This window comes from Nyctereutes procyonoides, unplaced genomic scaffold (assembly GCF_905146905.1).
Source record: "Nyctereutes procyonoides isolate TBG_1078 unplaced genomic scaffold, NYPRO_anot_genome, whole genome shotgun sequence".
In the NCBI taxonomy this organism is placed as follows: domain Eukaryota; kingdom Metazoa; phylum Chordata; class Mammalia; order Carnivora; family Canidae; genus Nyctereutes; species Nyctereutes procyonoides.
Genome location: NW_026575125.1, coordinates 119,251,205 through 119,279,009, shown reverse-complemented (window position 1 = coordinate 119,279,009; position 27,805 = coordinate 119,251,205). Strand labels below are relative to the sequence as shown.

The 27,805-nt window shown below is 66.2% G+C and overlaps 1 protein-coding gene across 2 annotated transcripts; it reads right to left on the bottom strand.

Annotated features, from left to right (window-relative positions):
* Positions 1-596: 596 nt before the first annotated feature.
* FLNA (filamin A) lies at positions 597-25,845 on the bottom strand. Of its 2 annotated transcripts, XM_055337559.1 has the most exons (48): positions 25,706-25,845; positions 22,213-22,700; positions 19,053-19,301; positions 18,864-18,961; positions 18,597-18,744; positions 17,980-18,098; positions 17,821-17,898; positions 17,567-17,729; positions 17,274-17,474; positions 16,650-16,787; positions 16,442-16,565; positions 16,223-16,359; positions 15,952-16,145; positions 15,691-15,804; positions 15,458-15,601; positions 14,614-14,737; positions 14,367-14,527; positions 14,190-14,280; positions 13,930-14,099; positions 13,543-13,660; positions 13,186-13,448; positions 12,380-12,977; positions 12,111-12,284; positions 11,866-12,028; positions 11,615-11,775; positions 11,351-11,521; positions 10,831-10,954; positions 10,576-10,732; positions 9,742-9,931; positions 9,563-9,586; positions 6,984-7,231; positions 6,791-6,886; positions 6,508-6,610; positions 6,281-6,421; positions 6,045-6,173; positions 5,685-5,858; positions 5,427-5,588; positions 5,128-5,331; positions 4,899-5,051; positions 4,660-4,782; positions 4,309-4,575; positions 4,042-4,179; positions 3,725-3,840; positions 3,078-3,210; positions 2,155-2,331; positions 1,788-2,006; positions 1,491-1,691; positions 597-1,109 (listed from the first exon to the last, which is right to left on the bottom strand). In XM_055337559.1, exons 2-48 carry the CDS (start codon positions 22,583-22,585, stop codon positions 922-924), a joined length of 7,941 nt encoding a protein of 2,646 aa, XP_055193534.1. In that variant the 5' UTR covers positions 22,586-22,700; positions 25,706-25,845; the 3' UTR covers positions 597-921. The 2 variants fall into 2 exon arrangements, with proteins under 2 accessions (XP_055193534.1, XP_055193535.1); XM_055337560.1 differs by lacking the exon at positions 9,563-9,586.
* Positions 25,846-27,805: the final 1,960 nt, after the last annotated feature.

Here is a 27,805-nt window from a genome sequence, read left to right as displayed (position 1 = left end):
TTGCAGCAGAGGTCTTCAAGTCAGCCCCTTGTCCCACGGGCACGGTGGCACATTTAAGAAGCCTGGCAGGGCAGCCCAGGTGGCTTGGCGGTTTAGCACTGCCTTCCACCCAGGACGTGATCCTGAAGACCTGGGATCGAGTCCCACGGTGAGCTCCCCGCAGGGAGCCTGCTTCTCTGCCTCTCTCATGAATAAATAAAATCTTAAAAAAAAAAAAAAGCCTGGGATATGGCCAGGGCCTGCTGGGACTTCAAGGCCTGTTTATCCGGCCCTCCCACCCAGCACCTTGCCTCCAGCAGTCTGATCTTGGCCTGGCTCCTTCTTAGGACCGGATCTGTACCTGGTGTGGCCTGGGGAAATGGCACCGGCGTCAGGTCCTGTTCTGGGGGCACTACACACCTCTCACTCTACGTTGGTGTGAACCCAGGAGGGCAGAGAAGACTTGAGCACCAGTGGGCCTCCTAGAGTTGGGGATGGGGCATGGGTGGGGCAATACAGGGGCCCCCGGTGCCAGGCCTGGAGAGCTAGCAGCTGTGGCTCGCACCCGCACTTTGCTCCATCCTGCAGGCCCCACTCCAAGAAAGCTCGAGGCACCCTCAGGAGAATGGAAGCAGAACGTTTATTCTTCTTGGCTGGGGAAGAGAATTAGCGGGTGGTCGTGCGTACTACCCCCATCCCTCACCCCCCCCAGAACCGAAGAAGATAGGCAGAGCCACCAAAGGCTACCTCTGCCCGCCTCTCTCCTTTGCCTAAGTGGAGGCAGGTGAGTGCAACGCAGGGCTGGGGTGGCTGCGGTGATGGGGCGGCCAGGGCTGGCCGGGGCTCCAGGGCTGAGGAGACCAGGGGGGCTGCTCAGGTTAGGGGGATGGGTGTGGGGGCACGTCTTGTCCTGGGATCTGGCAGCTGGCACAGGCCCAGAGATCAGGGGACCAGGACACGATAGGGGCTGCCCGGGATGTGCTCGTCACCCCACTTGACCACCAGCGTGTACTCTCCCTTGTCCTTGAGTAGGTAAGACACGTTGTAGAGCCGGCTGCCCACGTGCTTCACCAGGATCTCCTCGCAGGGCGTCCGGGGGCCGTGCACCCCTACCAGCAGCATGTTGTTGCCTGGGGGGGGGAGGGGCCTCAGTGGCATGCCCCAAGCCCTCCTCCCTTCAGCCGAGCACACGCTGAGCCCTCTTCTTTCCGCCCTGGTGGCCTCCCCCTGCCACCCACATCTGTTGAGGGGTGACACAGCCCATCCTGAAGAGTTGCCAGCTCCCCTGCTCCCCAGGCCAGTACAGGAAACTCTAGTTCCTCCCAAGCCACTTTCCTGAACGGTAGAGACGATGGCGGGGTGGGGGGCAGATGGAAAGCGGCTTTAGAAGTGCCACACATGTCTCCAAAGGCCCTCCTACCCCGTGTAACCCTCCCCCCGTCCCCGGGCACTGGTCATCCCATCCTATCTCTGGCCTCGTCTTTCTGGAAGGGCGGGGGCGGGGCACCCACCTGCTTTGCTGCAGTCCACCGTGAAGCTGCTCTTTTGGCCCACATAGGCCTTGCTCAGCCCCAGGCCCTTGGCCAGCACCTTGCTGGCATCAGTGGAACCTGCCAGGGCCCCGTGCTGGGGGGCGCTGGCAGTCTTGGTCAGGGAGTCCACAAACACCGATGATGTCTCATGGAGGCTGTGGTTGCTGACGAGACGGGGACCTGCAGGTAGGGCAGGGCAGGGCAGGGAAGGGCACTACAACGTGGCCAGGGGGCCAGGCATTGGGTTGGGCACCAGCAGACTGGTGCCAAGCTCACCTGTGACTTTGGCCTTGAAGGGGCTGCCCCCGATGTGGTAGGGGCCACCATACTTGATGGAGATGAGGTAGCTGCCAGGTGCCATGGGAGTGTAGGTGACACGGTAGCCCTCGGGGCACTCCTGGCAATCCATCTTCACCTTGGAGGGCCCATCGATGGTCACCGACAGGGCACCAGCTCCCGCGTTGCTCGTGTTCACGATAAACTCAGCTGGGCTCCCTGGGGGCGTGGGAGGTCAGGAAGGGCCAGCCTGGCCCATTGCCCCATCCCCCGACTCCCACTCCCCGCCCCCCAGCGAAGCTCTGTCACCTCCACGCGGCCCCCTGTCGTCGCTGAGACACACTGGAAACTGTGCCCACCGACCTACCTGTGACACCACCTTCTAGGCCGGCTCCATAGGCAGACACCAGGCCTGGGTCCCCTCCGTGCCCAGGCTCCCCAACTCGGATCTTGAACGGGCTTCCAGGAATGTGGGTGCCATTGAACTTGACATCAATTAGGTAGACCCCGTTCTCCCGCGGGATGAAGCGTACGGCATACTTATCTGAGGGACAGAGGGCCGTGCTGTGGGCCTGAGGTCCCCGCTCTCCAGTACCGAGCACGTGGCATCCGGGAGGAGGCCCCCTCGCCCGCCGGTCCAGCAGGTGTGTGTGGCTCACGCCCCTTCTTCCAGGGACCGCACGGGGTACCCGCTCCCCGCAGCACCCACTCCCCGAAGCCTGACGGCTGCAGCCGTGGATGGCCGAGCAGCCCCCCGTTGGCGCTCATGGGGCCTGCAAACCTACGAGCCGAGCACCTGCCTTCCTGCGTCCCTACGGATTACCACGGTCGCCACAGCCCCTGCGTGTCACCAGGGGCGCAGAGGCTGTGGGAAGGTCTCAGGGCTGCGAAGGGGCGGGACTAGCCGTGAGACTAGTGAAGTTGGCTGAACCAGCTCCGCTCACCTCCAGGCTGCCTCGGTCCCGTCCTGCAAGGGCCAGGCCCTGGCTGAGGAGGGGCCAGCCTGTGGCTGGACTTCGGGTGTCTCCCCCAGGAGCGTGCATCGCACTGCCTACAGAAGGCCTCCTTCCTAGTGCCTGTGGCTTCTGAGCCAGACGCCTCCCCCAAGGGCTTGGGTCAGGAGTCGGGGAGGGGTCGCCTGGCTGCGGGAGCCCCAGTTTGGGCCCTGCTTGCAGAATCTGTACCTTCCTTTTGTACTCTCAGGCGGCTTCCAGCCAGCTGGGTAGGCCCGCTGCTCCCAGCAGGGCCAGGGAAGATGGGTGGGTGGCCCGGGCAGGGACAGGGCCTCACCTTGGTCGATCTCTGTGACATAGCACTCCTCCAGGGCTCCCGAGGGGCTGTGCACCTTAGCATCGATCGCCCCCTTGGCCCCGTTCAGGCTGACTGCAAAAGAGGCTGGCTGGTTGACCTTTAGCCCTGACTCCTGGAAGCACAGCAGATGTGGTTAGACACGGTGGCTGGGGCATGGGAGAGCAGGGCCCCAGCAGCAGGAAGGCCCCTGGGGTTACACTTACCCATCTGGCGTCCAATTTGGTTTAAAGAGGGAGAGCCACGGATTCTTGGGGGCCAGAAAGCTACACGCACACGCCCCCGCCCCCAGATCCACACTCGGCACTCACACACCCAGGCAGCAGGGACGGAGGGCAGCTCTCAGCCCTGGCAGGCTGTCCCTCTTTAAACCTCAGCCCCAGTGCACAACGGGCACAGGCTTCTGTTCAAAGCCTTTAGACCTGAGACACGAGAAAAACTCCACACAGCGGGCAGGGGTGGTTCCTGCCAACCCCAAGCGTGGGCTGCACCCGGCCAGAGCAGAGGTCCGGCGCCCCGAGCTGGGCTGGGCGGGTCACTTGACACAGGGCCAAGGCCTGCTCTGTGCGGCGGCTCTGGTCTGGCCGGGCCCAGGGGCCCCAGGCGGGCGGTTTCTCTCGGTGCCTCACCTGAAGACTAGAAACAGTAAGGCGGCGGGCATCGCCAGACGGAGAAGCCACAGGCACTACGAAGGGGCTGTCGGGGATGTGCTCCTCGTTGAACTTGACTGAGACCTCGTAGTCACCTGGGCAGGGAGAGAGCACAGAGGACGTGCTTGGAGGGCCCTGACGGTCAGCGCGGACGCCTCCCACTTCCCACAAACAGCCTGGGTGGCCCTGGGCCCTCAGGGTGGAGGGTGGGAGCCAGGTAGAGCTGTCGGTGTAGACCCAGGCCAACACCCACACCCAGGCGCCGCTCCCCGCGACCCCAGCCAGGCTCTCCGTACCTGGCTCCTGGACCACATAAGCCACACCACAGGACCCGTCCTTGCGGTCCTCGAAGGAGATCTCAGCCTTGCTGGGGCCCTCGACAGCAATGGCCAGGCCCCCAGCGCCAGCTTCCCTGGTCCAGATGCTAAATTCAGCTGTGGGAAAGCAGGGCGTGCTCATGGAAGGCTGCTCTCCTGACGTCAGCACGGCTGCTGGCTCCTTCCTCAGCTGCCCCGCGCCGCCCCAGCCCCACGGAGCAAAACCCTGGCGGGAAGCAAGTGTACCTGGCACTCCAGCTTCAGCCCGCTCCAGGCCGGGGCCTCCAGCGCGGACTTTGTGTGCTCCCCCTTCCCCCAGGGGCCCCACGGTGAACTGGAAGGGGCTCCCGGGCACGTGCTGGCCCTTGTACTTGACGCTGACCGTGTGCATGCCCATCTCAGCAGGCACGAAGCGGATGCAGTAGGTATGGTTCTCCCCTTCTACGATCTCGGCCTCGTGGGTCTTGCCCGATGGGCTGGTTACCTGGGCTGTCATGTCCTGGATGCTAATTTCTGCAGGTGGGGACAGCCTGGTGAGCAGGAGGCCTGGGCCCCGGGGCCCCCCAGGGCCCCTCCCTGGCTCCCCACAGTGCCTACCGGGGATCTTCAGGCTGAGGTCACAGTGACTGCCAACGTTGGCTACCGACGGGGCCCGTCGCCGGCGTGTGATGCTCTCCTTCACCCGGCCCTCTCCGGTTACCTTCACGGAGAAGGGGCTGCCTGCGGGGACAGAGCACAGCTCACGCGTCGTACGGGTCACGTTTCCACGGGTGGGTCTGGGGTGTGGCACAGAGGGTGGCTCCATCCGGGGGGCCGCGTGTGGGTACCCCACTCACCGGGCACGTGCTGGTCAGCGAACTTGATGTTGATGATGTAGTTTCCGGGCTCCGTGGGGCAGTAGGTGACCCTGCAGGTGCCATCCTCTAGGTCCTCTGTGTTGATGTCCACCTTGCTGGGGCCCTCAATGGACAGGCTAAGCCCGCCATAGCCTGTGGAAGGGACGCCGCTGAGCCGGGGCCCCGAGCACAGGGCTCTTGCCCCAGCTGGTCGGCGCCCCCCACGTACCTGCGTCACGGGTGTCGATGATAAACTCCGCAGGCTCAAACGTGTGGCCTTCGTGGAGGCCCTGGCCGGAGACCCGCACGCGGCTGGCATCCCCGATCTCCGACTGGCTGATCACCACAGGGATGGGGCTGCTGGCCACGTGCTGGCCGTTCTTCTTCACGTGCACCAGGTGCTCCCCTGTCTCCTTGGGCACGAACGAGATCCCTGGGCACAGGCCGGGGCGGTCAGCGGGGGAAAGGCCTGCCCACCCCCCCACAGCCTCCCTCCTTTCCAGAAGGCCCTGCCCCCCAGCCTCTTACCCACGTGGCCGTTGCGCAGGCGCTTCAGCAGACAGGGCTCCTCCCGGCCCGAGGGGGGCACGACAGTGGCCGTCAGCAGGCTGAGGTCCGTCTCGGAGATATTGATGGGGATGTCGGCAGCGGAGCCCACCTTCAGGTGGGACATGCGCATGGAGTCGTCACCTGCCGGGGGACGATTGCTGTATGCCCAGGTGCGGAGGGGGACCGTGGCCACCCTGCCACCTACCTGCTTTTGTCACTGCTCCCAGTGCCACCCACCTGTGACCCTGGCGGTGAAGGGGCTGCCTGGGATGTGCTGCTCGTTGTACTTGACCAGGATGCTGTAATCCCCGGGCAGCACGGGCAGGTAGGAGACGCTGCATGTCCCATCTTGGTTGTCGGTGCAGCTGATTTCTGCCTTGGAGGGGCCCTCGATGGCCAGGGACAAGCCCCCTAGAGAGAGTCACCAGTGAGGATGGAAACCACGCCCAGGACCGCCGCACTGAGGAGGGGAGAGGCCAGGGAGGCAGCGTGGGGAGCCCCACTCGGGGAAGCATCTCCCCTGCACCTGGCTCGCCACTGGATGCGGGCGGGGGCCCCGCGGCACACAGCCCAGCTAAGGTTCGAGCCGCCGCTCACCCTCTCCTGCATCCTTGGTGTTAACGGTGAAGACAGCAGGCTTGTTTACCACTCCGTGCGTGAGGCCAGGCCCGTATGCAGTGACGTGGCCGCAGTTGACGTAATCCACGTAGAACTGCAGGGGACTCCCTAAGGCAGGACAAGGGCCATGTGCACGGGGATCTTGTGTCCCCTTCCCGGGTTCCCCACCAACCCAGGTCCCTAGGAGGCGGCGACAGCGTGCTATCGAGGCGCACCTGGAATGTGCATGTTGTCATAGCGGATGTCCATCTCGTGTAGGCCGGCTTCACTGGGTGCATAGCGAACGGTCACAGTGCCGTCCTTGTTGTCGGTGATGGCTGGCTGCGCCACCTTGCCCGAGGGCATCCTCACCTCCCCTGCGGGGCAGCGGGGCCAGGGTCAGAGCACCCTCTGGCAAACCCTGGCCTCTGTGGCTCTCGAGCTCCTTCCTGCTCCCACTCACCCGTGATCTCGCCTTTCTTGATGGTGAAGGGGATGACGAGGTCAAAGGGCCTCAGGCTGGTCACATCCAACCCATTGACACCCATTAGGGGTCTCTCCGGGGCCTGCGGTGGAGACCAGAGGGCCTGAGTGACAGGCCATAGGAGGGGCGGAAGTCCCAGGGGAAGCATCTGGGGGTCCCTCCTCACACGTGGCAGGATGGGGCCTCACAGGACACCCCACTGGCCTGTCCCCAAGTGTCCCCCAGGGCTAGGAGAGCCCAAATGAGGCAGGTGAGGCCGTACCCAGGTCTGCTGGCCACCCTGGGCATAGGTGTAAGGTGGGGCCAGCTGCTGAGGCCGAAGCGGGGGCTGCGCTGCAGGCTGGTCCCCAGCTAGAGCCTGCGGAGCAACACAAAAGGGGTCGGAGAGTCTAGTGTCTGGAGGGTGGGGACAGGGCAGGCTCCACCCCGGCCCCTCGAGCCTGGCCCCTCCTGACCGTCACTTGGAAAGGGCTGTTGGGCACGTGCTCGCCGCCAAAGCGCACGCAGATGACGTATTTGCCCGGCTGGGGGGCCGTGTAGAAGATGTCAAAGGTGCCGTCCTCGTTCTCCACCACGTCCACGTCCACCTCAGAGCCGTCGGGTGTGCACACCGTGCAGGTCACCTTGCCCTTGCCCGCCGCCTTCGTGTCGACGGTGATCACCGTCTCCTCCCCGATCTGGATGGTGGGGCCAATGCCAGCACCTGGTGGGGCGGGGCGGGTCCCCAGAGGGGGGGCCGGCGTGTGAGCTCGGCACCGGAGCTGCTGCCACGCGCCTGCCACCCGCCCGGGGCCTTGATCGCCACCACCAAGCGCAGCCAGGCCTCCCCCCCACCCCCCAAGCCGGGATGGTGAGGGGTTTCTCAGAAGGCAGGAAAGGTTCCCTGAGCCGCCTCAAGCCAGGGAGTCCTGTCTTGAGGAGAGCCCTCCGTGGGAAAGGCCTGATGGGTGGCACACGGGTGTCTGGGACCAAGGAAGGGCCCGGAGGCCCACGAGGCCACCGCTGCTGCCAGGACACGACTTGTCCACTGCCACCTCCCTGGCCCCCGTGGCCTCAGCCGGCGCCGTGGGCCAACACGGGCCCCCTGGCTGGGTCCACAGCACCTCCGCCCCTGCAGCCTGGCCCTGGCAGCGCCACGTGCAAATGCGGTGAGGCAGAGAGTCCTGCTGCAGCGTGGGGTGCGAGTGTGACACTTGCCCCCCGCCCAGGCCTGAAGGTGCAACTGGAGTTTCCTGACTACTGAGAACACTCGCTCAACCGGGGGCTCGTGCTGAGGGGTGGCCGGCGCGGCCCGGCACAGGCAGGGGGCTGGGAGCGGGGAAGCAGGGAGGTAGCGGGGTTAGCACCCAAGCAGCACAGCGCAGCAGGCAGTGGCAGCACCCAGGGGAGAGAGGGACAAGGGGCCCAAGCCACAGCCACCGCCGCTAGGGTGCAAGGGCAGAGCAGCTGAGCAGCCTCTAGGGCCCCAGAGTGCCCGAGGAAAGGGGGGGGGACAGTGACGTTATGGTTTGAGCCTAGCCGTGGAGGCCTGGGGGGCTGTGGGCTGCGAGGCCTGGCAGTGAGAGTGCTTCCTGCAGCCCGGCCCCGCGGGGAAGCAGCTAGGAGCACCCAGCCCACTCAAGGGCTGCTTAAGGGGTCCCCCTGGCCGGCCTGCCGCTGAGCTCCCCCACTGGCCGAGGGCTCCTGCCGTGCCCGGCTCCGCGCTGGCCTTCCACGGCTCCCTGACGCTCTAGACCTGGCCCCTGCCACCCAGCCCGCCCCGGGAGGCGTCACCTCCCCCCCGGCCTGCTCTCCGCGGCTCGTGATCTGGACCCCCGTCCAGTTAGCGGCTGGCACCCTGACCTCGGTCACCTCCAACTGTTCGCTTTCCCCGCCCAAGTCCCTGGGCAGGTCTTGGCTGCTCCATCCTCAAACTACCCTTCTCAAGTTGGCTCCCCGCTTAAGCCGCATGGCTGCCAAGCTGGCCCAAGCCACCACTAGGTCTGATCCAAAAGTGGGGTCTCCTGTCGGGCTCTCTGCCTCTGTTCTGCGCACGGCGGCCAGGTCAACAGAGACCACTCCTTCGACTACGTCTTGGTGCTGTTCCCCTGGTCCCGAGGCCCCGGCCCCCGCCCTGGGCACACGTGCCTGTCATCTCAGACCCTGGCGCCTACGCTGCCAAGCCGTTGGGCCCTTGCCCAGAGACTCTAGCCACCCTCTAAACCTTGTCCTGGCCCCCCCACCCAAGCTCCAGGCCTGCAGCCTCCAGAGGCTCCCACGTAACTGCCGCCTCTTACCGGGGTCCCTGGGGTGCCTGGCTGGGGCAAGAGCTGCCCTCCCATGCCCAAGCAGGAGAACCTCCATGCCTGGTTGGGTCCTATCTGAATAACGTCACTGCTGGGGAAGGGGGCAGGGGGAGGGAAGGAGGCAGGGAGGGCGGGCAGGCCGCCGAGTGCACTTTGGGGCTCTGAGGCTGGGCTGGGCCCTGCCATGCTACCCGCCCAAGCAGTCGACGCTGGTGCTATTGCACTACCAGCCCGCCCCACCCACTCATGCAGTCTGTTCCTCCCCCGGCCTGGGACACACAGGCCCCTGGGACGTGGGGATGGAGGTCTGCGGATCTGGCCAGGGCCCGGGACTCCCACTGGTAACGGGAGACCCCTCGTCCCCTCAGCCCACGCAGGAGCCCTTGCCACGGAAGGAGGAAGTGAGAAGGCAGGGCCTGCTGCTGCCCACCCCTGGGACTTCCCCAGGGTGCCAAGATCCCCAGACCCCAGAGCCCCTCAGTGTGGTGCGTCTCAGGATGCACCTCACCCCAAAGCTCTCAGCTGCAACCCGACGTCTCAGGTGGGGAAACGGAGGCCCAGAGAGAGGGAGGGCCGGAGCACTCACGCTCTGCTCTGGAGGCCTCCCCGGGCGCTAACCCTCCAGCTCCCCCTCTATCCCTGCCAAGAGCTGCAGCTGGAACTGTCCTGGGAATCGGCACGGAAGAGGAAAAAGGAAGCTGCCCTCTGGGCAGGAGGGGCATTGGGAGTGGCCCCAGCAAGCAGCTTACCTAGCCCGTGACCTCCGATTGACACTGAGGTGAGAGGGCAGAGAGCAAGGAGAAAGGTCAGGTGAGTCACTCAGGGGGGCGGCCCCCACTCCCACACGCCGCCCCAAGCAGCGAGCCCTTGCACACAGGCACACCCAAGCCCCGTGCTGAGCGCCGCGGCCGCAGGCAGGCCGGCTCACCTGTGACCGTGCACTTGCTGGCGTCGCCGGTGGGCACAGCCCGGACGCGATAGGGGGAGAAGGGGATCTCGTCGCCACCATACTTGATTAGGATGGTGTAGCGGCCCGTCACGTCTGGCACGTAGGCCACCGTGTACGTGCCATCGTGGTTGTCTTGGATGTGCGTCTTCTTGGGCTTGCCCTCGGGGTCCTGTGCGGCAGAGCACAGCGCAGGCGGTCGGCCCGGGGCCAAGCCAGGCCCAGGAGGGCCTCAGACCCTCTCGGAGGAGCCAGCACCCGGGGCCGCCTCCCAAACACTCAACCGCTGTGGCTCCAAACAGCTGCCTGCGCCCGGCGCCAACCTTTACTTCGCCACAGCCGGGATCCAGAGGGAGGGCCCGAATGCCCGACGCGCCGCTGCGTGACAACGGCCAGGGCCGGGGAGCCGGGTGCCCGGCCTGCTTTAGTGCCATGACCACCTCCTGGCCCCCATCCTTCCGCCCCAGGGCCTGCTCCAGCACTCGGAAGAGCCCCCTGGAAGATCTCGGGGTCCTCCTACCCACCCCACGAGAATGTTCCGGGTGGAGAAGCTGAGGCAGCAAGGGCTCTGGCTGTGTGCTCGAAGTCCGCACTGAGCCAGTGTGTGCGTGGTAGGGGAGGGCCCGTGCCCGTCACCGGCGGCCTCGAGGCAAGGGATCTGGCCTCGCTGGCACGGCTCCCGAGGGAGGCCGCGGACCTGGGCTGCTGCCCCCTCGGTGGGTGCACGCCCTCTACCGCGCGCCGCTCGGGCCTAGGCTCCTCTGTCCCTCGCCACCCGTGCGCCTGGGGCTGCGATTCGCTACGTGGCCAGCTCACCGTGATCTGCACGGCCAGCAGGCCCTCTCCCGCGTCCTTTGCGTCGATGGTGAACTCCACGGGCAGGCTGGCGGGCACACCGGTGGTGTTGAGCCCGGGGCCGCTGGCCTTCACCTTGCTGGCATCGTGTGTAGGCAGCACCTTGACCTTGAAGGGGCTGTGGGCCGGGGAGGGGGAGGGTTACGTGAACGGTCAGGAGGCCTCCTGGTGCTCAGCGCAGGCACCTTCCCGCTGGCGGCAGGCCCGGCCTCCTACCTGCGGGGCACCTCTTCCTCCCCGTACAGCACGGAGATGCTATAGGGCCCCTCCCGGCTGGGCACGTAGTTGACGGTCTGGGTGCCGTCAGCGTTGTCCACGACGTCCACGGGCTCCACCAAGCCTGGTCCCAGTCCCAGAGAGACACTCAGCCAGTTGCCTGGGGCCCCAGTGCCCCCCAAGGCTTGGCTGTGCCTTCCCGTCCCCACCCCAGGCCTAGACCTTGCTTGGTCCTCACCTGCCCCTCCCTAGGTACGGTCCTGAGCCCCTGTGACACCAGACACTAATCTGGGTGCCACCTTGGAGCCTGGCCCGCCCTCCCCTCCTGCCACGTCTGCTCAGGGACCAAGTGTGTCTGTTCTATGTCCTGGCGGTCCTCTGTCCTGGGCCACTGGCTTCCCTGTGGCCTGAGGCCCCTCCATGAACTGCCTGAGTGCCTGCCCCAGCCTCTGAGTGCTGGACATCATCCAAGAAGACAGTGCCCTCCTGCCCGCCCACTCCCAGGCAGGCGAGCACTCACCTTTGGGCCCCTGCACTTTCACCTGGAGAGGGGCCACACCAGCCTTGCTCGTGTCTACCTGGAAGGACTGAGGGAGGTTGGCACGGACCATGCCAGGGCTCAGGCCAGGCCCAGAGCACTTGACCTTGGACGCATCTGTCACATCATGCACTGGGACCTTGAAAGGACTGCCTGCAGAGGGAAGAAAGAGGACGGCTGTGTGCGTGCGAGAGCCGAGGGCTGGCCACCAGTCGCGGCCCAGGCCGGGCTACGAGGCCCCCTCACCTGGTACTTGGTGGCCACCGTAGGTGACGTTAAGGCTGTAGGTACCGGCCTCATAGGGGATGTATTCCACCGAACAGCTGCCGTCCTTGTTATCCATGCAGGACATCTTGGCCTCGGAGGGGCCCTCGACAGCCAGGCCCAGGCCCCCGGTGCCGGCACCCCTGCTCCAAACAGATCATCCGTTATCTCGGGGGGCTCCGAGGCCCACAGTCACAGCCCCACAGCCCCTGGCCACCCAGGCGCGGGCTCACCTCGTCTCCACGGTGAACTTGTTGGGCTTGTTGGTGGTGCCACTCTGGATACCTGGCCCGTGGACCCGCACTCGGGAAGGGTCGCAGCCCTCGGTCACAGGCACCTGGAAGGGGCTGCTGGGCACAGGGCTGCCGTCATAGGTCACATCCACAGAGTGGAGCCCTGGAGGAGGGCAGGCCGGGTCAGGGGGAGGCGAGGCCACCCTGTGTCTGCGGCCCCGTCCCCCGGGAGCCCCGGCACGTACCCTCCTCATATGGCGTGTACTCCACTTTGTACGTGCCGTCGCCACAGTCCTGCACGTACGTCTCCGTCAGGTTACCCGAGGGGTTGGCCACACGCGCCTTGACGTGCGGCCCTCCGGTCTGCGTCAGGGCCCGGGCGTCCACGCTGAACTCGGTGGTAGCCTCTCGGAAGACACCTGTAGGGGCGGGCGTGGGGAGGAGGCGTGGGGCTCCAGGGGACCCTCGGGGCGCTGGCCTCCGCCCACCCCCACGTCCCACGGCAGGGCCTCACCTTGGCCCTCGATCCCAGGCCCATAGCACTGGACGCCCGAGGTGTCTACGGCAGGCTCCACCTGCAGCTTGCTGGGGAAGTTGGGCACGGGCTGGCCGCCGTACTTGATGGTGACCGTATAGGCCCCGGGGCAGAGCGGGATGTAGGTGATGGTGTGTGTGCCGTCACCGTGGTCCTGGATGTGCACCTCGGCCGGCAGCCCCGCCTCGGAGCGGATTTCGATGGTCAGCTCCGCGCTGCCCGCGCTAGAGCAGTCTACGTGGAACTGGCCGGCCTCCCCCGCCGTGGCCCGCTCCAGGCCGGGGCCCGAGCACTTGACCTTCGAGGCATCGAAGCAAGGAACCACGTGGGCCTTGAATGGGGAGCCGGGGATGTGGGTGTCAGCAAAGAGGATGTTGATGTTGTAGTCCCCGGGTTCGGTGGGCACGTAGGACACGGAGCATGTGCCGTCCCCGTTGTCCAGGCACTCGAGCTGGGCCTCGCAGGGGCCCTCCACCGTCAGGCCCAGGCCGCCCATGCCGGCCCCCTTGGTGTCGATAGTGAAGCGGGCAGGGGAGCCTGCGCTGCCCCCCTGCAGCCCTGGCCCGAACGCCTTCACCTGAGGGAAGAGGGACTGGTCAGGCGCCAAACCCAGATCACCTCCCTGCCCCTTGACCCCAGACCCCCAACCTGACCTTTCTCTTCTTCTGGCCACCCTCCCCCCACCGGCTAGGGGCCCTGGGCAGGGCCTCAGGCCATAGGACAAAGCTGAGAAAGGGGGAGGGCGAGCCTGGGCAAGAGGAGGTGGGCCCTCCCATGCCCCTTACCTTGCTAGGCTTGGTGGGAGGCAGCGCTTCCACAGGAAAGGGGCTGCCGGGCACAGGCACGCCATCGTAAGTCACCTCGACCTCATAGGGCCCCTCCTCTCGGGGCACGAAGCGTACCACGCTGTTGTCAGCCCCCAGGCCTGGCTCCACCTTGCAGGGCACGGCTGTGCCTGAGGGGCCCGTGATCTTGGATGCCACTTTGCCTTGCCCACCGGCACCCTTCGATTTGACTGTGAACTCCTGATCTTTGCCGACATCTACCTCTGTTGAGATGATGAAACGAAGGAGAGAAATATGGCAATTGGCCGAGGCAGCCCCTGGGGCATCCAGTGCCATGATGGGGCCCCGGCTACTTACTGTCTCCCAGGCCAGACACCTTGATCTTGCTGAGGTCTAGGGTCGGAGACACCCCCACCGAGAAGGGGCTCTTGGGGATGGGATCCCCTCCATAAGTGACATTGATGCCCACTGGACCCTGGAAAGGGTGCAGAAAGGCAGAGTCCGGAGTCAGCATCCTGGTCGCCCTGGCCTGTGCCCTCCCCACTCGGGCACGGAGGAGGGCGAACCACGGGCTTTGCCCCCTGCCCCACCCCCAGCCTTCCGTGCTAGCTCTCTCCCAGCTGGGACTCGAGAGTGAGGGGGGGAGCTGTCTGGAGCAGCCCGCCCAGCCCGCCACTCCAGGAAGCCCACGCGCTCAGTAGGGAGGTGTCGTTGAGGAGTGCGCTGCTGGGAGGTCAAGGTTACCTGCTGCACAGGAGTGTACTTGACCGTGTAGGTGTTGTCGTGGTGGTCAATGATGTCCACATCACGCACCGCGTCCCCCTTGGCCAGCCCTGAGAACTGGACGTCCGGCTTGCCTTTGCCGGCCGCTTTAGCATTGATCGTGAAATGGGTGGGTTTTCCAAGCTCAACGCCTGAGGAAGCACAATGGCCATGTAGGGGCACCTTGCCCCAAGCCTCCTTGTGGCCCCCCGACTATCCCACAGGGTGCTGCTCCTCCTCACCAGTGCGACTGAGGCCAGGGCCCTCGGCCTTCACCTTGCTGGCATCGTGGGAAGGCTCCACCTTGACCCGGATGGGGCTGGTGGGTGTGGCCTGCAGGGAGTGGGAGGAGTAGGGCTCAGGGGAGAGCAGCACCCCCACACTGAGCACCGTTAGGGGCTGGGGGCAGCGGCACCCACCTGGTCAGCAAAAAGGACCATGATGGTATAGCTACCAGCTCCACGGGGCGTATACTTCACCGTGAAGGTGTCATTGTCGTTCCGGATGATGTCAAAGTCAATGTCGGCCTCAGTGGGGCCCACCACGCCAGGAGCACACTTGATGCCGATGCTGACATCACCTGTGGAGGTGGGAGCAGAGGCTGGGTTCGCATCGGGCCACCCTGCCCCTTGCGCACCTGCCCACCTGCCCGGGGCGGGGCCTCACCCTGGCCGGCCTCGGTGCAGTCCACAGTGAAGTAGGTTGGCTCGTGAGCCTTGAGCCCCGTCTTGGCTACTCCAGGCCCGTATACCTTGACCTTGTTCGGGTGGCTCCCGGCTCCCACGTTCACCTGCAGGGCACGGGGGGCAAGGGCAAGGGCATGACCAGCCTGGAGGAGAGCCAGGGCTTTTTCACCCAGCGGCGGGCGACAGGCACACCAAATGGTACCACCACCTCGGGAAGGGGTTTAGTGGTTCTTCAAATGATTAAACATCCGGGTGGCCACCTCCCACAGCAGTTCCACCCGGAGGTGACGATGTGTCGGGAGGGAGGAGGTCACTCATCCCCACAAACACTTGTCCTCAAACGTTCACAGTGGCATTACTCCAAACAGCCGAAAAGCAAAAAAAAAAAAAAAAAGAAAGAAAGAAAAAGAAAAAAGTCCACGTGAAAAAAGTCCACGTGGTCCGTGCCCACAACAGAAGACTCATCGAGGCCTGAACAGGTGGGAAGTGCTGATTCACGCTACAGGGGGGATAACGAGCGGGAGCAACCGCGTACAAAAGGCCACACACCGAACGAATGCGTCCCGAGCAAACGTCGGGAATAGGCAGCGGCCGGGACGCAGAGCAGCGGTTGCTCAGGGTAAGGGGGGTGGAGGGGGGTGGAGGGGGGACGGGTTTCTTTGCGGATGATGGAAACGTCCGAACGCGCAGCAAGCGGATGCCAAGGCACCCAGCAGAACACTAGAAGTGGGGGACCCGGGCGGTGCCGGGGTTCTCTGTAACTGACCCGGATGAGACCCGAAGCAGGCACCCGAGGCAGGTGGGCGACGGGGCGCCCGGCTCACCCGGAAGGGGCTGTTGGGAATGCTGACGCCGCCCCAGGACACCATGGCCGTGTGCTTCACGGGCTTCCTGGGCACGTACGAGCAGCTGTACGTGCCGTTGCCGTTGTCCTTGACTGTCGCATCCACGGGGCATCCCTCGTTGTCCTGGAACGCAGGCGGGAAGGAGCAGCCAGGGGTCAGTGCCCCGGTCCCCACCCGCCCCGCGTCCCCGCCCCACGTCCCCGCTGCCCCACCTGCACTTGCACCCGGAGGGCGGCCTTCCCGCCGTGCTTGGCGTCCACCGTGAACTCCGCCGGCTTATTGACAGCCACACCTGTCTTCTCCAGCCCAGGCCCGCGCGCCTTCACCTGAGGACGGGCCACCCAGGTCTCAGGACATCAAGGGTGGTCCCCCGCCCCCCGCGGGGACCCCGAGTGGCAGGAACACAGTGCCGCGGATACCAGGCCAGCCCCGCGTGCCCAGGTCCCCAAGCGGGGGCGGCAGGGGCCCCGTACCCTGTCCGGGTGGAAGTCCTGGGGCGCCTCGCGGATGTCGGCCATGAAGGGGCTGAGGCGGATGTCCTCGCTGTTGCACAGCACGTGCACTGCGTACTCGCCGGCCTCCTGGGGCCAGTAGCGCACATCGCAGGAGCCATCGCCCTTGTCATCACATTCGATCTTGGCCTGCGACGGGCCCTCCACCGAGAAGCCTGGCGACAGCCGCGAGTCCCGTGAGCGCCCCGGCCCCGCGTGGTGGCCCCCCCGCCCCCCCCAGCCCCCAGCTCACCCAAGGTGCCCACGTCGTCCCCGATGGCCTCCACCACGAAGTCGGCGGACTTGCCCACGACGCCGCCCTCCAGCCCGGGGCCCCAGGCCCGTACCTTCTGATTGCCACACTCGGTGCCCACCTTCACCTCGAAGGGGCTGCAGAGAGACGGCAGGGGCCGTGAGGGCCCGGTGGGGGGAGGGGGGTGCCACCTGGCCAAGGGCTCCTCCGCGGCCTCACCTGCGCCCGATGTTCTGGCCGCCCCACGTGATGGTGACGGTGTACGTGCCGGGGACCGTGGGGTAATACTCGAAGCCGTAGACGCCGTCCCCCAGGTCCTTCTGCTTCACGCGCTCCTCGCCCTCTGCCGACACAAGGGAGGGCATCAGGCCTGCCGAGCCACAGCCCCGAGGCCACCAGCGGCCATCCCAGCTGCAGCCCGACTTACTGGGGCCCTTCACAGTGACCTTGAGGTCCCCACTGCCGGCGCCCTTCGTGTACACCTTGAAGTCCGCGGTCTCCTTCACCCGCACGCCCTTGGGCTGGAGGCCCCGGCCAACGGCGCGGCAGGCGCCCGGGTTACAGGCTGTGGGGAGAGGCCCAGCTAAGCCACCGGGAGCCGGCACCGGGGGACCCCGCCCTCCCCTCCCACGGGGCTGGGCCGTCCGAACCTGGGGGTCCCACAGGATGGTGAAGGACATGCAAGAAAGAACCGTGCCCCCGGGACCCGGGGGGCCGGCCCCCCGCCCGCCGCCCGCCCGCCCACCCCCTCCCAGAGGAAGACAGATCCAAGTACCGTTGACCCTGTGGGCAGAGCAGAGAGCAGCAGGTTTCTAACAGCTGGAGCGAGATCTTCTGAAGGTGAAAGCGTGGAGGAGAGAGACGGAGGAGGGCGAGAGGAGGAGGAGGAGGAAGGGCCCCAGCAGGGGAGGAAAGAGCGCCCGGACAGTGGAAGCATAGAGGCCCAGGGAGCCAGGGCAGGGGCTGGGGGGAGTCTCGCCCTAGCTGCGCCCCCTCCTGAGGGAGGCCCAGTCTACAGCGCCCCACGTGGGGGCGGCTGGGACCGGCCTACCTTGGCCAACAGTGACAGTGTAGGGGCTGCGAGGGATGGGCACGCCAGCGAAGGTGACGTGCACCGTGTGGACGCCCTCCATGGTGGGCTGGTAGCTGCAGCGGTACGTGCTGTCGCCCCGGGCTTCCAGCTGAGGCTCCACGGTGCCCTTCTGCCCCGTAGGGTCCTGGATCACGACCTCCACCTCACCCGTGCCAGCTCCTGCCACAAGGGACCGGCTCAGTTCCTAGATGGTCCCTGGACCCCAGCTGCTCTGCCCTCAGACCTGCCGGCCTCAGCAACAGCCTCCTCACCTGCCGTGAAGATCTCGAAGTAGGTGGTCTTGTTGGCGATGTTGCCGCTGGGCTCCAGGCCAGGGCCCTGGGCAGTCACCTTGCTCGCATCACCCTGGGACTTGTCCACATACACCTCGAAGGGGCTCTTGGCGATATGCTGGCCGGCAAAGAGCACGGTGACCTGTCCCCGGGAGGGGCGGGCTGTGAGGGCAGGGTCAGGGCCCTCCGGCCACTGCCCCCACCGCCAGCCTCCCCGTGGGCTGAGGGCTCACCTTGTGAGTCCCGGTCACCTCCGGGACGTACCAGACGGAGAAGGTACGGTTCTTGTCGTTGTTGGCTGTCACCTTCGCCTGCGGTGGGAAGGAGCGCGTGAGCCCCGCTCTGAAGGGAGGCGCTGCTGCACCCGCCCGCCCGCTGCTCGGTGGCCCTACCTCCTCCTGGTGGCCGGCGGGGTCCTCCACGTACACCAGCACCTCTCCCTGGCCTGCGCTTCGGGTCTCCACCGTGAACTCCGCCCGCTTCTTCACCATGTTGCCCGTGGGCTCGATGCCTGCCAGGCAGGGCCCGGGAGCTGTGAGCCGTCTCCCAGCACTGCCACCCCACCCCAGGGCCCCTCCGCTTCGGGTCCAGCGTCCTTCGCTGCCATCATCCCTTCAGGGGTGTTCTGAGCCGGGTCCACGGATTCCCGGTGAGCCCCGGCCCAGCGCCCCTGCTGCCTTCTCGCTGTGGGACAGGCCTGGTGTCTGTTTTCTGGAACCCTCGCTCGGGCGTGCCTGGGCCCTAGCTCCTGCGTGACACCCTGGCGGGGTTTTGTCTCTGCTGACGGTAACGCAGCCGGCCGCTCCCTCCCTGACCACGCTCCACCTTGCGCTGACGACTCGGGGAACTTCTGGCCGGGTGGCCAGGTGTGCGCAGCCTCGACCCATTCTTTGGACTGCAAGGGGGTACCTGATTACCCAGCCCCTACGGAACCAAAGGGTTCCCAAGACCTCCGAGCCCCGAGGAGACGTGGCTGGCACGCAGGGCATCCCCAGCCCGCCCTCCTCACCTGGCCCGTAGGCTCGGGCTTTCTTCGGGTTGAGTTTGGGCCGCAGGGGAGCCCCTGGCTTCAGCTTGGCCTTGGGGAACTGGGACAGGTAGGTCATGACGGAGTGCTCGTCCACATTGGGATCCACGATTTCCTCGGGCGTGATCACCTATCACAGATGCCAGATAGAGGCCACTTGAACGCCAGGCCTCAGGTCCCGGGATGTGACACAGCTCCCCACGGGGACCGCAAGCCCTGGATGGCCCCACGCAGCCGGGCAGGGGGTACCTGAGGGATGCCCAGCCAGTCATCAGCCTGCTGCATGGCTTCCCTCGCGTTGTTCACGGGCTTGCTGGCGTCCCAGGAGTCCCAGTCAGGACACAGGCCTGCGGCGCAAGGAAGGCTGTGGGTTGGAGGGGGAGACGTCCGCGGGCCCCCTTGCAGGCCACCCCCACGCCCCACTCCTTCCCCGCTCACCTGGGGCACAGCTGTCGACGAGGGCACCCAGGGCCCGGCCGCTCTGCCAGTCCCGGCTGAAGTTGGTGATGGGGAGCTGCGGCAGCTTGTTCTGAATCCAGCCCAGGAGGCGCTGCTTGGGCGTCTGCTTCTTGGCTTCCTCATCCTCCTCCTCATCCCACATGGGCATGGAGATGGAGTAGTGCAGGATCAGAGTCCAGATGAGGCCTAAGATCAGCTTCAGGTTCCCATCCACGATGGCCTTGCTGTCTGTGAGGAGAGCGAGGCCTGAGCGGGCAGGGGGCTGCTGTGGGCGTCGCTGTGTGCGCACAGGCTGCGTGGCCACTCCAGGCGACTCGGGGCCCTAGGGAGGGGGCGGGGCCCCCCAAGGGTAGCACGTGGGTCACCTCTCTGCTAGGCTCTTTGGGAGTAAAGGAGATGAAAAGGACTGCGGGGAGGGACAGATCCCCACCGTACAGCCGGAGGAGGGGTGCTGCTGGAAGGGCTCTGGGGCCGCCCGTGTCCTGGGGTCCCCAGGGGAGCGGTCAGGACAGAGCGGCGCAGCAGGCCTCGACACGGGCCCCTTGAGCTGACCCTGGCGGGGGGCCGGGGCCGGAGCCGAGGAAGAGGAAGGCTGCCCAGTGGGGCGGTTGGGAAAGCAAGCTGTTGCCTCAGGGTGGGTGGGCGGGTGGGCCAAGGGCCAGGCAGGGGAAGTGGAGGCAGGGGAAGTGGAAGCGTTGGGCAAGGACCCTTTGGGTGGAGGATGTGAGCCCCACCCCCACTTCCTCAGTTCCCCCACCACCCCCCACAGACTCAAACTGGGAGCCGGCCTGGGGAGGGTGGCAGTGAGGACAAAGGAGCCGCCGGTGGCGCTGCGTGGCCCGGACTTGCGGGGAGCCAGCAGAGATGGGGTGCCAGCTGGGGTGCCGGGCAGGACACATTGCAGAGAGCCCCTCACCCGGCCTGAAGAGGAGGGGAAGGGGGAGGGGGAGGAGGGCCGAGCTGACACGCCTGGGTGGGGCACCCGGGGCCCAGCTTGGGAGCTGGGGTGGCAGGAGCCATGGGTGGGGTCCTGGAGTCCTGCTGCCTCAGCAGAGCTCGCCGCCGCCGCCTGCCCTCCTCACCACCTAACGGGGTGCTGGGCCTCAGGCGGGTGGCTGCCAAGCTCACCACAGGGGAAGTGGTTAGGGCGGGCACCTAGCACCCTGTCGCCACGGTAACCCCTCCAGGCTCTGGACCCCACCCAAGGCACTTGTGGGTCTCAGCTTCCTAAGGGTGGGGCCCTGAAAAGGGGAGGGCGTTCTAAGAGCCACTGGAGTCCTGCACCCCCCATCGACATCAAGAGAAAATACTTGTGGGATGAGTCAACTCGAGGGTGGGAGGGAGGGGATGGACACCAGCAAGAGGGCCACCAGTGACAGGCAGCCTCTGAAGCCAGGAGGCAGGACCTCGAGGACCAGCCGAGGCACCCAAAGCAGGTCCCAGACTGAGCTTGCTCCCAAGTTCTGCACTACCGCCGCGCCGTCCCCACTCAGCAGGTGGGGCTGGCAGAGGGGCTTCAGGCCAGGGATGACTGGAAGGTTCAGAGAAGACCGAGGGCCCAGGACCAGCCAGGGCTTCCTAGTAACCCCACCGCCAGAATCCTGTGGGGACTTGGGACGCACAAGGCCAAGCGCATCAGCCTTAGTGGGTTGGGCTGGGCCCTCCCCCTGGTCCATGGGAGGCCAGCCTAAGCCCTCCTCATCCCCCTCACAAAAGAGGGAGGGAAGAGAACCGGGGCCCAGAGTTGGGAGACAGCCCGTTGGAGTGGCCCCGCCCCATCCCACCCCCTTTCCCCAGCCCCCGGGCTAGCCTGCCCCCTCCCTCCCCTAATCACCGCTGCTTTCCAACATTTTTTTGCCTTATATGGCAAAGCTCTGGGAACTAGGCCTGCTCCAGCCAGCTCACAAGAGGAGGAGAAGACGGGAGGAGGGAGGAGGAGACCCCCCCCAGACAGCTGGGGTGTGGCCTGCCTCCCCACATCCGGTTGCCCCCCCACCCAAGGCTCAGAGATGACTCAGCTTGCCTAGACGGAGGCTGGGACTGAGGGGTGGGCCTCAGCCTCGACTGGCATTCCAGAGAAAGAGGTGGGGCCCCAGAGACCTGCCCTCTGAGTGGCTGGGGGCACCTGAGTCCCGAGTCCCTTAGACTCCCAGGCTCCGTAAGGCTCTTGGCCTCAGGGACAACTGGGAGAATTGTGAAGAAAAGAAAGCGCTCCTCCTGCCGCTGTCACACGCTGCCCCGAGTCACCAGTCCTGGTGCCTGTCCCTGAGTGGCCCCCATCCTGAGAAGAGCCTGGGATGCTGCAGTAGGTCTGGTCAATGCCAGCCTCATGAGTCCGGTGACACGGCCGCCGGGTTGGCGGCGAGCCCAGTGCATGCTAGAGTACCTCCCAACCAACTCGTGCATTCTAGATGCAGAAAAGCGAGTCGTACATGGAAGCAAGAGTTCGGCTCAAGCTCCACAGTAACTTGGTGTTGGAGTGGACTACAGACCAGCTCCCTTCACTGGCCAACTCCTCTCAAGTGCCCTTTGGCTAGCCACGGTCCTCTGTGGACCCCAGTTTCCCCAGGGGAGATCTAAACTGGGGGTTGGGGCCATCTCCAATGAAGGACCCACCTCCTAAGGCCAAAGAGAGCCAAGAGCCCTAGACAATGGGACCCTTAAGCTCTAGCACCCTGTTTAGGAACTACAGAAGCTCGGGAAGGCCAGAGGGCCCTTCCCAGACTGCTGAAAGGGGTGGGGGGTGGTGAGCCCCGGGCTCCCCCTCCTCAGGGATGGGGTGCTGGGCGCAGGGCCAGAGCCCGGCCAGTGCCCGCCTTCGGCAGGCCGTCTCCCACCGCGGGTGCAGTGGCGGGGGCGCGGCCTGCGGAGGATGTGAGCTCAGCCTGGGCGCGGGCCAGCCGGGGTGCGGCGGGCGGGGGCGCGTAGCGGTCTGCACGCCCGGCCAGCCTGCCAGCGCGCCTTTGTTCTCGAGGCCTGCGTGCAGGAGCCCGGCGGCCCCGGGGGCAGCGGCGGGGCTGGGGTGGGGGGTGGGGTGGCTGGGAGGGGCCAGCCCAGGAGAGAGGAGGACGCGTGGAGCCCCCGCCCTCGACCTCGATCTCGATCTCCCCCGTGCCACAGGAGCGACCCGCGCCCTCACCGATGGACACGAGCTTGATGCTCTCCCGGTCCAGGAACTCGAGCGCCACCGACACGTTCTCGAGCTGCATCTGGCGGAAGGTGGGCCTCTGGTTGTGCTTGCGGTGCATCTTCTTCTGGCTCAGCACCTCCAGCAGCGCGATGAGCCGCAGCCCATCGCTCAGGTCCGTCTGCAGGTTGGCGATGCGCTTGCTCACGCACTTCAGGTGCTCGTTGCACCAGCGCGTGAACGTGTTCTGCTGGATCTTCTTCCACGGCGCGTCCTCGGCCAGGTCCTTCTCGGTGGCTGGCATCTCGGCGTCTCGCGTGTCGGCGCCGCCGCCCGGAGCCGCGCCTGCCGCGCTCTGGCCCGCCCGGGAGTGGGAGCTACTCATTTTGAGGCGCGAGGAACTGAGGGGCGGTGCTGCAGCCTCGGCGAGGGGACGGCCCTTTAATTAAAGTCGCAGGCACCTCCGCGCGCGCGGGACGAGGCAGACAGTGGAGATTGTGCTGCGGAGAGAATGAGCCCTTTAAATGCGGGCGGGGGCGGGTTCCGCGGGGGCGGAGCCACAGCGGGGCGGGGCCGCGGGGCGGGGCTTCGGGCTGCGCCCGCCCCGCCCCGCCCGTCGGAATGCCCCCTTCAGCCGCTTGTCCCAGCGGCGCGGCCCGACCCCGAGGCCCTGGGGAGGTCGCCGCGCCCTGAGGGGGTCAGGGTGCACCCCAGCCCCGCTGCCCTGCACCAGCCCTGCAGGAAACGCTGCAGCAAGGAAAGGCTGAGCGGCGTCTGGCTGAGCTGGAGCACTCGGCCTCCGGCAGGCAAGCCATACAAGGGACTTTCCTCCGCCGAGGCCCCTGAGGAGGAGGGGCGGTGTTCCCGCTCCCTGAGTCACGCGGGCTCCGACGGTCCCCGCAGCCCCCTGCCCCCTGCCCCCTCCGCACCCCGCGCTCCCCGGCCCCCGCGGGCCGGCCGCGCCTCCGCCGCAGCGGGAAGGGACCCCGATCCCGAGAGCGGGCCCAGGCCCCGGCAGCAGCCGCCTCGGCCCCGGTGCCTGCCCCGCTCCGCTCTCCACCTGCGCCCGTCGTCCCGCAGGTCCCCAGCGCCTCCCACCCTCCCTCTCTCCCTCCCACTGCGCCCGGCAGGAAATGGGGCAGTGGGCCAGGAAGCCGCGGGCACCCCAGGAGCGGGCATCCTTGCAAGGCACTGGGCGTGCCCGTGGGCGCTGGCAGGGGGCCGAGCCCAGCGTGCGGGCGGCGGCCAGCGTGCGCCCGACCCCCCGCGCCAGCCACCTGGGGCGCCAGGGCTTTCCTCTGCTGTCCAGGGCGTCCCCGGGGCAGCCTGGGGGGGCGGGGAGCCTTCCAGCCCCCGACGACCTGCTGGGCCGGCTCTGCGCGCTTGGGCCTGGGTGGGTCTCGGGGTGCGCCGAGCACAGGGGGCCCCCGGAGTACTCGCGGGTGCGCTGTGCAAGGTTGCAAGGCCGTGGAGAGCTATTCACTCAAAATCAAGTTTCTGGTGGTCACACTGGGGAGACCGAGACCGCAAAGGCACAGCGGCCGAGGCCTGCCCAGACGCCACTGCCACCCTCTTCCTCAGGAGCCAGCCTGCTGGAGCTCACTGAGCGGGGACTCACTCCTCCAGGTCCTCTGTACATCCCTCTGCAGGGTCCCTTCTCTGCGTCGGCCAAGGAAGGCAGGTCTGTCTCCCACTTGTTAAACCGAACTTCAGACTAGTAGTAAGTCACGTGATAAAGAGCAGAGGACGAGGGCAGCCTGGGCCACTCTCTAGCGCGGCCTTCAGCCCAGGGCCTGATCCTGGAGACCCGGGATCGAGTCCCATGTCGGGCTCCCCGCGTGGGGCCTGCTTTTCCCTCGGCCTGTGTCTCTCTGTCTCTCATGAATAAATAAAAATTTAAAAAAGAATCTTAAAAAAGAGCAGAGGACGAGGAGGCCCGGGTGGCCAGCGCGTCATGCCCAAATATGGCTGAGTCTAAGGCAGCCCTGGATGCCTGCGTTACCCATGGTGGGGCTGCCGTCCCACTCGCCATCTACCCTGCCCTCCAGTACGCTCACTTTGGGGCTGCCTGTCACCCCACTGAGGTTTCCAGTCGGAGACCCACCCCATCTGCACTCTTCCCTCTGCTGACCACTGTCAGACACACCTGCACAAAGCACACCACGGTGCCTGGGAACTGGGGGCGGGAACCCATATGGACGTCTCCCTACGCAGGGCCCATGCAGGGCGAGGCGATATTTGTCCTGGTCTGTCCCCCTGCCCCACTGGAAAGCAAGTTCCCAAGGACAGAATTATACGGAGAATTGGTTTTCTCTCCACTAAGTGCCATCGACTGGGTCATGTGTTCATTCCGTGACGGTCAGCGGCCAGGGACACTAAGTCGGAGCAACCGATCCGTAGTCCGCTCCAGCAGAAAGGAGCACAGAAGCTGGGTGTCCTGGCTTCCTGTCCCACCCTCTCCCTATTTGGGGGAGACTGTCGGTGGGTGTACAGGGGGTTTGGCCCCAGGAAACATAGTATCGCCACCAGATGGCGCCCCATCCCAAAGCCCCCAGATCGGGCAGTCCTTGGAAACCAAAATCCTGCTCTTTCATATTTTCCCTTATTTGGAGTAGATTCTGGGATGTTAGACACACCCCGCCCCCCACCCCACCCCGGGGCCCTCAGACCCCAGGCCAGGCCCTCCTACAGGGGCGCTTGGGCGGCTGGAGAAACCCGCAGAATGGCACGGGGAGCAGAGAGCGGGGCGGGAAGAGCCAGCCCCGGTGCCGCAGGTGAGGACACTCATTCCCTGAGCTCCCACCTTGACCCTGTGGCCTGGAGCACGTGCAGGTGGACCTGCCCGGGGATTTCACCTACTTTTCCTGGACCCGGCTGGCAAGGGCATGTGGGGATGTTGCGCTCACATCCTGACTGGCGGTGAACATCCAGCTCCGCGCCAACCTGGGACCGGGCCCAGCCGGGGAATGTGGCCCATAGGAGGAGCCCCTGCCTTCGCGCCTGGCCACACCCCTGCCCCAGCCCCCATGGAGCGCCGCAGCCCCGGAACCAGCTCCCGGGTGCCCCACGCAGCTGGTGCCAGCGGGGAACCCGCTGTTGTCCACCCCCCAGGGGCCACACTGGCTGCGGACGGTCCCAGGTGGCCACTCGCGCTCAGCCCGCACAACGTCCTGCTCTCGGGGCCCTTCTTCCCCAGACAGTAACGCGGTGGCTGGCTCACAGGCACCCACTTGGCCCACGTCGCGCCACACGGCCCGACACCCTGTGTCTGGGGGACCCCTGCGGCCTGGGGCTCCCACACCCCTGGGCGCGGATGGACGTTCGCGGGTAAAGCAGGGCCGGCAGCCCCCGGGCACCGCGCTCCCAAGTTCAGGAATCCCAGCTGCGCCCGGCCTGGGCGCGGTTCCGCGCCGGCGCCTGCGTTCTTGGCACCCCTCCGCCCTCCTTCGGCTCCCCGGGCCCGGGCCGCAGGCTGCGCGGTGGCCATGTCGCGCGGAGGCCTCACCTGCTGTCCCTGCGGGCGGCCCGCGACTGCGGGGATGGCGCCGGGGTCGCCTCTGCGCCCGCGCCCGGCGCCTCGGGGTTCCGCTGGCGTCCGCTGAGCGCCGCGCGCCTCCACGCGAATGGGCCGCCGCTGCCCGCCTTCTTTTGGCCGCACCCCCGCCCCGCGCCCGCCCCGCGCCCGCCCCGCGCCCGCCCCGCGCCCGGCCCGGCGAGAAAGCCTTAATTGGTAAAATCGCCCAGGAGCCGGGGGGCGGGCGCGCCGTGAGCTCCAGCGCTCGGCCGCCCAGCGACGCCGCCACCCCCCGCCCGCGATGAGCTCACCGCCCGGCGAGGTCCGCCTGGGGGGGGGCTCGCCTCAAGATCCCGCGGGGTCTCGGGGCCCACGGCTCAGCCCAGCGGCCAAGGCCACGCCCTCCAGGGAGCCGCCCACAGTCGCGGCCCCCTGCATTTGCCCCAAGCCGGGGCGGCGGGGCAAGTGGGGCTCTGCCCCCTGGGCTGGCGGGGCTGCGGGTGGGGTCGCGGCAGGCCGCGGCAGGCCGTTGCAGGTGTGCATTGAGCTCCTGGCGCCCGCAGGGCCGCCGCGGGCAGGGACCCGAGGAGCGAGCTCCTGACTGCCCCCCACGCGGCCCCTGCTGGGTGCCAGGCCCGGCCTGGGAGCCCCCTGCGGACCACGACTGGGTGCAGCCTGCAGTGCGGGAGGGCGCCGTGGCCGCGGCCCGGTACTGCTGACCGGGTGGGCACCTCCGCTCTCGCGCTGCCAGGCCCCCTTCCTCTTCCACAGGCCTACTTCTTGGTAGCTTCAGAGGCGGCTCAAATGTCACTTCCTTGGGGAAGGTCACACAAAGAAGTGTCATTTTAACATTTTGCCCACAACCCTCAGTGAGAACTAGGGTTTCTGTCCCGAGCCAGTGGCGCGGCCCTGCCGGTGGGAGAGTGCTCACCCTCGCACACACGCACACGGACGCAAACAACTGAAATAAACGCTTCACAGAATGAGACTTTTCCTAAGTACCTGAAAAGTGCTCTGACCTTTTTTATTCTTTTCTACTTCATTAAAAGGGAGGAAGAGGGGCGCCTGGGTGGCTCAGACAGTTGAGGGCGGGACTCTTCATCTGCGCTCAGGTCAGGATCTCAGGGTCCTGGGATGGAGCCCTAGGTGGGGTTCTGTGCTCAGTGGGCAGTGGGCTTGGGGTTCTCTCTCCCTCTGCCCCACACCCCCCCACGCAGGTGCGCTCTCTCTCCCCCTAATAAATGAATCTAAATTTTTAAAAAGATTTTATTTACTTATTCATGAAAGACATCAAGAGAGAGAGATAGAGAGGCAGAGACACAGGCAGAGGGAGAAGCAGGCCCCATGCAGGGATCACACCCTGGGCCGAAGGCGGCGCTAAACCGCTGAGCCACCCGGGCTGCCCTAAAATTTTTTTAAAAAACAAGAAAGGAAGGGAGGGAGGGCAAAGCTGGTGGTAGCTGCTGAGCGCACTGGGCTAGCCACCTACAGTCTTAACACTAAAGGAGGGTGCCGTTGTCCCCTAAGGCCCCCAGGCATTCACTGCCACCTTTGCTAGCTCTACTGGCGATGGCCTTTCCACCTACACCCACAGTGGCATCTCCTAAGAGGGTGGGGGTCTCCTGCTGCTCCCTCCGGTGGGAACCCCCCCACACACACTGCTGGGGAGGGCAGTGCTTTGCGTCACTCGATGGATGAGCACAGATGGGCAGCAGGCATTCGGGCCTGTGGGGTAGCTGTGCTGGAGCTCACGGCCAAGGCTGTCCTTCAAGGACGGAGGCCCGCCCTACCACAGACATTACAACGGGAGCCACTGCAACAGGTGGGGGGGCACGAGGGAGGCTCCAGCCACATGGCTGGACCAGGGGACCCCCACCCCCGTTTGAATCCTTCTTTACACCTACCCCCCTCCCTTCCCCTCCACGTGCAAGCCAGAAAGGCAGGCAGCTCTTGATCTCTCCTTCCTCCGGGCTTAGGGGGAGCGAAGTTTGTACGGCACCCACGGCACCCACAGCACCCACAGCACCCACGGCTCTCTGGTGAAGATCAAACGAAATTACAGGCTTTTTTCTCCTTGCGTTGAAGGTTCTG

What these genes read in the sequence shown, in the direction of transcription:
- FLNA (XM_055337559.1), bottom strand. Translation starts at nt 22,585, where the DNA reads ATGAGTAGCTCCCACTCCCGGGCGGGCCAGAGCGCGGCAGGCGCGGCT. An exon ending in CAAGAAAGGCGAGATCACGG is followed by an intron (nt 6,422 to 6,507) that starts GTGAGTGGGAGC and finishes GCTGCCCCGCAG; the next exon opens with GGGAGGTGAGGATGCCCTCG. An exon ending in CCTGCGCAACGGCCACGTGG is followed by an intron (nt 5,332 to 5,426) that starts GTAAGAGGCTGG and finishes GCCTGTGCCCAG; the next exon opens with GGATCTCGTTCGTGCCCAAG.